At 38.4% G+C, this 10,076-nt stretch overlaps 2 protein-coding genes across 3 annotated transcripts in view; both read right to left on the bottom strand.

Moving 5' to 3' along the window:
• LOC116026344 (tRNA:m(4)X modification enzyme TRM13) overlaps window positions 1–2,848 on the bottom strand; it is a 7,377-nt gene extending 4,529 nt beyond the window's left edge. The window contains exons 1-8 of one of the 2 annotated variants that reach the window (XM_031267833.1): window positions 2,668–2,848; window positions 2,508–2,573; window positions 2,101–2,406; window positions 1,794–1,998; window positions 1,600–1,657; window positions 844–930; window positions 522–659; window positions 189–324 (exon numbers count right to left, since the gene is read on the bottom strand). In XM_031267833.1, the coding sequence (XP_031123693.1) occupies window positions 189–324; window positions 522–659; window positions 844–930; window positions 1,600–1,657; window positions 1,794–1,998; window positions 2,101–2,406; window positions 2,508–2,573; window positions 2,668–2,741 (1,070 nt within the window). In that variant the 5' untranslated portion in view covers window positions 2,742–2,848. The remainder of the gene's footprint in view (window positions 1–188; window positions 325–521; window positions 660–843; window positions 931–1,599; window positions 1,658–1,793; window positions 1,999–2,100; window positions 2,407–2,507; window positions 2,574–2,667) is intronic. The other variant, XM_031267834.1, reaches the window with a different exon arrangement.
• Window positions 2,849–7,269: 4,421 nt separating this feature from the next.
• LOC116025915 (8-hydroxygeraniol dehydrogenase-like) lies at window positions 7,270–9,388 on the bottom strand. Its single transcript, XM_031267294.1, has 4 exons — window positions 9,219–9,388; window positions 8,250–8,865; window positions 7,995–8,148; window positions 7,270–7,812 (listed from the first exon to the last, which is right to left on the bottom strand). Exons 1-4 carry the CDS (start codon window positions 9,314–9,316, stop codon window positions 7,610–7,612), a joined length of 1,071 nt encoding a protein of 356 aa, XP_031123154.1. The 5' UTR covers window positions 9,317–9,388; the 3' UTR covers window positions 7,270–7,609.
• Window positions 9,389–10,076: the final 688 nt, after the last annotated feature.

Raw genomic sequence — 10,076 nt, 5'->3', positions numbered from 1 at the left:
GGGGAAAAAAAAAAAAAAAAAAAACTGATTAGCCCGGATCGATAAGCTCGACAGCCTGATAGGACTAGCCTAAAACCGAAGGGGTTAGCCTGATTGGCATCCCTATGTAAGTAGTGGTACTATTATATAAGAAGTAATTGAGATCACTATATTGTTAGAAAATGGTATTTTATTATATAATATAATACCTGATTTGTAGGTCTGTAGTGCAATCAGAACCGTTGAGATCTGAAGTATGATCTGCATCAACAGCCCAACTGGTAAACCATGTCACTGCGTGGAAGTCTTCCATGCTAATACCCAAATTCAACATATATCCCGTATCTGTTAGGATGAATAATATTTAGAAGCTTAGCATACAACAATACACACGCACACACATTGATATATATCTTAAACCAGAATGCTAACAGTCTAATAGAAGGGGAAGAGGATACCCAACCATGAATTCAAAATTATTCAAAGTGAAATTGATATGTCATGGGCAGAGAGTTTAGTAGTAGGATGAATAAATAGGTTACTTATATAGTGCCTCCATTGGCAAAGATGATGGCAACATGTAGCAATAGCTAAGCCAGTAAGATAGCAACAGGATTCAGGTGATTCAAGAATAGCTTGACCCTCACATTGGTCCTTCGTGCAACACCTTAATGTCATATCTGCAGCAACATAGGTTTTATTCCACTAGTCATTAGACCTCATATGAGGAAAAAAATGGGTAAATCGAGTGAAATGAAAAGTCAGGGCAAATGGCATGTTAAAACATGACATATTAAGCTCACTTGTAACTCATCCAAGAAAAAAAATTGAAAAAAAAAAGAAGCAAAAAACCATCAATGCTACCTGTTGCAGGCCCACAAAGATGCTTGCCAATTGCCAAATAAGGTGCTCCTCGTAAAGATTCAACAGCTTTTAACTTTAGGTCCTCAACTGCAAGTTGAGTATTTTGAATTGATCACGGTGAAGAATCCATGAAATATATGTAAAAAGAATATATTGCCATTTTTAACAGTATACACTACAAAAGACTCAGTGGAATGTGCAAACTAATTTTCAAATGAAAGTCAACCAATATGTATGAGCTATGTGTTTCGGACAGCTCCTTATCAGTTATCACATCAAAATTCTGATTTTATATGAAATGATCAGAAAGAAAACCTTGTATAGATAGCTATTTAATTTTAGGACTGCAAACAAATGTATGAACAAAACAGTAGAATCCTGTATTATTTTGTTCCCAAAAATGTTCCCCAGTGGGCAAAGGCCTACAGCTATTAATATGTACCGCAATCATTATTCTTGACATATTGATCTTCTTGAGTTCCTTAAGCAAAGAAAAAACAGCTGGTAACAAATCCATGTTCCTTCCATCAAGCCACAAGTGCTAGTTCAAGGCTCATGAATTTACATATAACAAGAGTTAAAAGCAGGGGCCAAGTTTTTCAAGAGTATAGCTTAAATGACATTGGTCCTAAAAGCTTGAGCACTTCTAAGAAAATCCATGGTATGCAAAATATTTTCCATTGCATTTAAGCACCAATAATTAGTTGTACACTATAATGGGGGAGATTAAAAGATGGGGAAAGCAATTAATCTTACTGTCAATTCTCAAGCGCTCCAATGTCAACCCCTCCTTCTGTCGCAAACTCCTATCAGCCTGAAAGTATGGTTAACATAATCATTAACCTAAAAACAACCAAAAAAAAAAAAAAAAAGAAAAGGAAAAGAAGAAATAACTGAGCTCACTTAGTATGACTACAGATGAACCAAGAATCATAACATTTTGCTCTAACCTTAAGTTTGTACGACTTGCGCTCAACCAACAAGACCTTCTTAAATCCATAACAATCCGTCAATACTTGTGTCAAATACCCCCTTCCAGCACCAAATTCAACAACTGCAGGGAGAGCACTAGAATCCTTCAGAACTCCAAACTCTTCAAGATTCCCTAGTATGGATGCCTGCTGCAAAACATGCTTTTCTTCAAATGGCAACTTGCTGCACGAAAACAGAATTTAATTTAATTGCAAAGAGAAAATATATACAACACACAAAGTAGGTAGGAATTTTTATAAAAAGAAATATATGATTATTGAAAACCGGTCCACTTGTCGATTGGTCCAAATGCCACAAGCTTGTGGATTCTTGAAAGAATCAGGAATGCGAGTGCAAATGGAAGCATGAATGCACTTGATTTTACTGATTAATTTGGAGAATTCAGCAACAGTCATGGCATAAACAGCATTTCTCTTCATTTCAGATGTAATATTGGACACTCCAATAGTACTACTGTCTGTACCAGCATTTATGCCCTTTTCATAGAAAGGCTGGAGAGACAGAAATTGAGTTTGTTTCAGCAGTGGACACCTCTTTAGGTGACTTTCAAGATTCTCTTCTAGCACAGAGCTGCATAACAGGAAAACATATATATATATATATATTTATGCAAATGATAAATAAATAAACAACAAAGCATAAATGCAAAACATTCGGATTGAAGAGATTACTGAGAAGGGTCGATCGGACAAGGAATCCATTGCCCGTCGGATCTTTCGGTGTGGTTTCCGCAGAAACTAAGTGAACAGAGAAGGATTGAGTGAGTGAATGGTGATTGTATGTATCAGATTGCGAATGTTTGTAATAACTAACAAGGAGAGTGTGCCTCACGGTGAGTTTTGGAGAGGAACATTTGCGCAAAACCTATTTTTCTTGGGTAGCCACAACTTGCACCGACCTTCCATGGTTTTTGCTTTGCCTGAACCCTAGTTCACGCGCCGGGGAAAACAGGAATTACACACAACAGAATCTTTTCTTCTTCCATCTTAAGCAAACATGGCGCCGCAACGAGTCGAAGAGTGTGTTGATGTTCAGGTTTTTTATTTATTATTTATTTATTTTTATTTTTTTTACATGTAATTACCACACAACAGTTCAATTCGAACGGGACAAAGTACATAGGAGATTAATGTAGTTTAACAAGTGTTAACTGACCCAAATTATACTTTAGACCATGATCATGGTTGATACTATCGTTGTGTTGAACGAATAGTTGTGTTGAAAAGATACTGTATTGTGTTGAAAAGATACAGTAGTTGTTTTGAAAGGAAATTGCAGTTGCGCGGAACAGAGGTCGTTCATCCGTTCAACACAACTGTAATATCAATTCAACACAACTGGTTAAATTAAAGATAATAGTTTTTTTTAATAGTTAATAGTTAATACTTAATAGTACTTAAAAAATGAACCAAACACACCAAGACAATTTTTCATAACGCAACCAAACACGGGAAAGGAAAATATTTTTCGAAAAATGCCTCATTTTACGAAAAACATTTTTCGAAAGTCATTTTCTTGCTTTCCAAACATACCCTAAATGTTAATTTAAATCAGGTCTACAATTCAAGATAAATCCTAGTCTATGGTACCCAATGTGGGTATGACTTTATGAGGGCTTAGAGTATCACTGCACAATAGAGATTTTGGTGTGGTTTTTGAAGGAGTTTTTTATGAAGTGTAGGAGATAGAGGGTTTTGGGTTCTCTTGCAAATGGTTTTTCATCCGTGCAGTGGGTCTCACCAAATATGAAAAAGAAGCTTTGTTGTTCATGTGAGGCACACAACAGGTGCCTAGTCGAGCGCGTAAAGTCTTTTTTTTTTAAATTTTTTTCCCTAACAGCTGTTCAATTTTTTTATTCTCTCATCTTTTCTTGTAATATGACAAAAACTCCTCAAAATTTATGTCTATTGAGGATGTTCTTAGAAAGGCATGATAGACCATGACATTTTTCCTGACTTCTGTTATCTAGTTTGTGTCATTCTTAAAAATCATTTTGGCAAAAGTTGACGAGAAAGTGGTTAATGTAGAAAGAGGTCAACCAAGCACTCACCAACGGGTTCACCCACAAATCCCTTCTCCAAGCCTTTGTGACTCTCATCCCGAAGAAAGAGGTCCCGGAATCGACAGCAGACTTTAGGCCAATTACTCTCCTCAACATGGCCTTCAAAGTGATCTCTAAAGTCTTAGTTAACAGACTAAGACCGATTATGTGTAATTTAATCGGGCCACACCAAAACAGTTTTCTCCCAGGCCGCTCTACCATGGACAACATCATCCTTACACAAGAAGTTGTTCACACCATGAACAACAAGAGGAGGCGAAAAAAGTACATGATCGTTAAAGTAGATCTTCAGAAAGCCTACCATAGTGTCTCATGGAAGTTCCTGGAGGAGACCTTGGAGAACTTTGGCTTCCCACGACGTCTCATCGACCTTATTTTATTCTCCCTACGAGAGAGTAATATTTCTATCCTTTGGAATGGGGGGCGTCTTCCGGCCTTCGGCCCGGGGCGTGGTATTCGACAGGGAGACCCGTTGGCCTCGTATCTTTTTAACCTGGTTATGGAAAGGTTTGCTTATGATATTTAGGCCAAAGTGAATATAGGAAACCTATCCAGGTTTCGCAAGGTGGAATTGGTATCTCTCACCTCTTTTTTTGCAGATGATCTGATGTTATTCGGAGAAGTTTCGCCACACCAGGCCCAGATCATGATCGATTGCCTCAATAATTTCAGCGACGCTTCGGGTCTTAAGGTAAATCTCTCCAAGTCGATAATTTTCTGCTCTCCTAACATTAATGCAGGGATTAAAAGAGATATTGGAGACAAGATGAATATTCCGTTCTCCCCTAATCTTGGGACCTACCTCGGCATTCCCATGCTTAACGAGCGGGTATCAAAGAACACTTTTTCCACGGTCATTGACAAAAAGAGGAAAAAATTGGCTATGTGGAAAGCGAATTCCCTCTCTATGGCTGGTAGGCGCATTCTGGTACAATCCTCACTAGCTACTGTACCCACATACGCTATGCAATCCTTAGCTCTTCCGACTAGCAAGTGTAATGATATCGACAGAGTCTGTAGGAATTTCTTATGGAGTCACACCATGAGAAAAATTCACACAGTCAGTTGATCCGAGGTTTGCAAGTCCCGTGACGAAGGAGGCCTTGGATTAAGAAAATCCCGTGATTTCAACTTGGCTTTCCTCACCAAGCTGGCCTGGCAGCTCTTCTCCAACAATAATAAACTTTGGGTCCGAGTTCTGCGAGAAAAATATGTCAAAGAAGATAATTTTCTTCAGGTTCCGACTCGCCCTAATAGTTCATGGGGTTGGAGGAGCATTTTGAAGGGAAGAAACATCCTGGCCGAAAATGTTCGTTGGACAGTTGGTAAAGGGAATTCCATCAACTTCTGGGAGGATCGTTGGTCGGGCAATCTTCCCCTATCCACTTCTAACACGACTAGGATTGATTTGGTGCGCGATAACGCCAGAGTCTGTGATTTCATTACAAACCAACGAAGGTGGAATACAGTGGCTCTGAAAAAGATCCTACCAGACATCGCGGTTGAGCAAATACGAGCTATTCCTCTCCCCCTCAATCCCAACCAGGAAGATAAGCTCATATGGCCCCATTCGAACTCAGGTACGGTTACTGTCTCCTCTGCTTTTTCTCAGATTGCAGGTATTGATGAAGAGGACAATTCCGACGCTTGGATCTGGAAAACCACTTGCATGGAAAGAATTAAATTGTTTATGTGGAAGGTTGCAAAAAATGGACTTATGGTGAATGTGGAGCGCAAACGAAGGGGTCTCACTGATGATGCCATCTGCATAATCTGTGGGGAGGAAGACGAAACAGTGGATCACATCCTACGACGCTGCGCGGTGGCAACCAGTTGCTGGAATGCAGCAGCTCCTCCTGTCGACTTCCGCACGAAGTACCACCTCCCGTTGATGCAATGGATGGAGCTCGCAGTTTCCGAGTGGCTCGGGGTTGAACTGGAGTGTTATCTTCCCGCACATTCTATGGCATTTATGGAAGGCAAGAAATGAGAGTATCTTCAATAACAAGCAGCCTACAACAATGGACATTCTGTTCAACGTTGAGAAAGACGCCAGCGAAGCGTGGAGGGTGTTGTCAAAGCGGAATGGACCAATCCCGGCGATACAACGATGGGTCTCCTGGTCGCCGCCGGAGATTGGACTCGTCAAGCTCAACACCGATGGGGCGAAAAAAGCGAACACAGGCCTTGCCAGTGCTGGGGGACTTCTTCGGAACCACCAAGGTGTTTGGTTACTGGGGTTTGTGTCTAACATTGGCTGTACTAATAGCTTTACCGCAGAACTTTGGGGCTTCCGTGAGGGTCTGATCATTGCTAGAAACCATGGGTTTGATAATTTAATTGCAGAATCCGACTCGGAAGCGATGGTCTAAGCTCTTCTTAAAGACACACAAACTGCACCTGAACTCAATACGCTGATCGCGGACTGCAAGGTGCTTTTGAGCCAATTCTAGACTATCAAAGTGGTTCATATTCTTCGTGAAGGTAATCAATGCGCCGACTTTCTGGCCAACCAGGGGCAATCATCTCCTTGGGGGACCACGGTTCTAGACACTCCGCCAGAAGGATTGTCAACCTTTCTGAATCGCGACGCTCTTAGCTTTGCCACTTGTAGGCATCACTAGCCTTCCTAGGGACCTTGGGTCTCTTTTCATCACCAAAAAAAAAGAAAAGTTCATAATGGCTTCATAGTTTATAGATAATTTTTCTCTCAAAAAAAAGATCATAGATAATTTTAAGATACAATTGTAACACCTCGTTTTCTAACATAAAGTCTAGATAGATTACAAACTTACGTAGTAGAATAAGCAGAAAGAATTCTATTAAGAGTGAAGGGTAGAGTATGTAAAAAAAAAATTTTTTAAAAAAAAGAAGGTAATGTTACATTACCTAAGAAAATCAAGGGAATCACATTCCCTTCAAAACAAGGAAAAAGCGTATGTGGAGGTTAAATCTTATTCCAGGGGAATGTTAGATAACTTCAACCAAACACAGAAATGTTATATAACCATCTAAAGATAACCCTTGTTATCTTAGATAACCCAAACCAAACGCTCCCTTAGGTAATGTAAGATTTATCTTTTAATGAGCAATTATTTTTGCATTCTTACCGATTCTCATTCTGCCTAGTATAAGGATTGGTTCTTTTGTAATGAAATTTATACAAAATTGAAATGCATCACACACGCTCAGTATTGCAGTGAAAATTAATATAAGAATTGTTTTTTTTTTTTTAGTGAAAGTTAATATAGGAAGTGGTTCTTTTGCAATAAAAGTTAATACAAAATTTTTGAACTTCATATATTGAAATGCATATGAAAAATGTTGAGGGTAATAAAGTAAAATAACTATTATAATATAAAGAACAACCCTTTAACCAAACAACTTTATATTACATATCTCATTTTAACCAAACACATGATTATAACATTTTTAGGAATTCAACATTCCAAGCAATATATCATTCCTTAAGGTAATCTGACATTTCTGAATCAAATGACCCCATAAGGTAATCTTATATTCCCAAAATCTCGCATTACCTTCCTGGAGGTAATTCAAGATTTTGTGAACCAGATACGTACCACTAAGTTCATAATATGATAAATTTAAAACTAAAGATTCATATATGAAGTGTTTGACATGTAATCGATCATGATTATAGTATAGTTGTAAGAAATATTTGATTGCAACTACCAAGGTCAGATTTGATGTTTATTCAGATTTGAGGGTTTTGACAATGTCAAGGACAAATCTATATTTGACATCAGCTTTCAAGAGACGTTCCAAAGCAGTGTTGACATAGTCCATTGGGATAATCTCTACATCTGGTGTTATGTTGTGCTTTGATGAAAAATCTAGCATTTCTTGTGTCTCCTTAATCCCACCAATGCTACTCCCAGCCACCAGTTTCCTACCTGTACGTTCACACAAATATGATAATATGCATCAATATTAAGGTAAAGTATGATTAAAACCCAAATCTATCCCAATTATTTAAAAAAAAAAAAACCCCAAATCCCAATTTAATTAGATTATTAGGATTTAGGACCATATCATGTGCCAGTACAGTTATACAAGGATGGATAGATGTGGTTACCCATGCTCAAGGGATACACTGGCAACTCAAGTGGTTTTTCTAGGCCGCCAACAATGACCAGCTTTCCATTAGTTTTCAACAAGAATAGTAATGGCATAATAGGGTGAACAGCAGAAACTGTGTCGATTATACCATCCAATGTGTTCATCGCAGCCTACTCAAAATACCAACCAACAATGATATATAATAGTAACGTATCCCTTCAAGCCTGGCTTCATCCCACATATATGTTATTAATGGAGATCGAATTGTTACCTGCATTTGTTGTAGGTCACGGCTAATCAAGAACGAGTCTGCGCCAAGACGTTGAATAGCCTCTTCTTTGTTACTAGCGGAGGTGCTGATCACCGTCACCTTAGTTCCAAAAGCCTTGGCGAACTTCACAGCCATATGGCCAAGGCCGCCTAGACCAACAACCCCGATGTGCATTCCAGGCTTGTCCAGTCCAAAGTATCTCAAGGGGCTATAAGTTGTGATACCGGCACAAAGCAATGGAGCTGCCTCTAAAGGTAAATTTTCGGGCCACCTGAGCACAAAGTGCTCGTCGGCCACCATGATGTCGGAGTAGCCACCAAATGTCATGGTCTTATTAGCATTGTAAGTTGGTGTAGCTCGAGGGCAGTAGTTTTCTAAATCGGTGGCACAATATTTGCAGTTGCGACAGGATCCAACCATACATCCCACGCCTACTTTGTCCCCAACCTTAAATTTCTCGACCTTGCACCCAACCTCAGTCACCTCACCAACAATTTCGTGGCCGGGTACAATGGGATAGGTAGTGTTACCCCATTCATTCTTGAGCTGGTGAAGATCGGTGTGGCATACCCCACAGTACAAAACCTTGAATTGCACATCCTTTTCACCCGTTTCCCTGCACCCATTAAAACTAAGAAATTAATTTTCAGAACTATGGTCCTGTTTGGTAAATGGCGATTAGCTGATTGGGTTGGAAGATGTGATTAGTTGATAACATTAGTTGATTGTAGTAAGGTGTTTGGTAAATTGGCTGTTAGTTGATAGCTGCTTGGTATAATTTCTTTTCTTAAAAACCTAATTGAAAATGTTGCTTTGTATTGATTTAAGTCAAAAAATAATAGTGGTCAAATAAATCAAAATTGACTGATAGACTAATTATTTACCAAACAGTTCTATGCATTGCACTACAGATCAAAATTGAGCCATCCCTCTAAACCCAAACACAAATTTGGCAATTGGATGGCATACCTTCTGGAAAACTTGAAAGGAGAAAGAACTCCAGAGGTGTCCCTAGCTGCCCATCCAAACGCCTTCACTGGGTGCTCGTTTTCATAAGTTGCTGCCATTATATTGTCCTTGTTGCAGGGGGATTGATGAGAAAATCAAGATCAGAGCGAGTGAGAGTAATGGTAGTCAGGGCAATGCAATGCAATGCATGCTTTATACGTACAGAGAGTAAATATTTGTGAATATATAGTGGGTAGCATGACGTAGGCGGTGAGGTGGAAATAGGCAGTAGGTAAAACGTCTGCGGTTGCCGCTTGGTTTCATAAAGGATGAACTAACACTAAAGTCAATTACCCACTTAAGTGCATGAAGATAATATATCTCACAAAATTCCTTCATTGGTTAGCATTGCATTTCTTAAAAATATATATCTTTTGGACTTTGTTGTCAATGTCTCTTTCAATTATATATGGGGTTTTGAACTGGTCCTTTAATTTCACGGCTAAAGATATCAAATGAAGTGGTCATGAAGATGAAGACTAAAGCAATTTTTTTCATTCATTCGTGATCCATAAATTAAAGGCAATTTCTAATTTTAAGAGAAGATTATTGCTAATAATTATTTCATTTATATTAATCCAATATTTACTCTTTCTCACTTTCACAATCTATATCTACACGACTACACTAAATTGGAAAATGAATTTGATATGTATGAATTGAAGTAATTAGTAGTAGTCTTGCAACGATCCACTTATATTTTTGTATTGAACATAAATACAAAGTGTGTACTACAAATAATAATAATAATAATAATAATAATAATAATAATAATAATCTACATCTACAATCTACAAATTTAATAAGAGCAAATAAAGT

This window comes from Ipomoea triloba, chromosome 7, assembly GCF_003576645.1.
Source record: "Ipomoea triloba cultivar NCNSP0323 chromosome 7, ASM357664v1".
Classification (NCBI taxonomy): Eukaryota; Viridiplantae; Streptophyta; class Magnoliopsida; order Solanales; family Convolvulaceae; genus Ipomoea; species Ipomoea triloba.
The sequence above is the reverse complement of the archived record's forward strand: the minus strand, read 5'-3'. Positions and strand labels throughout refer to the sequence as shown.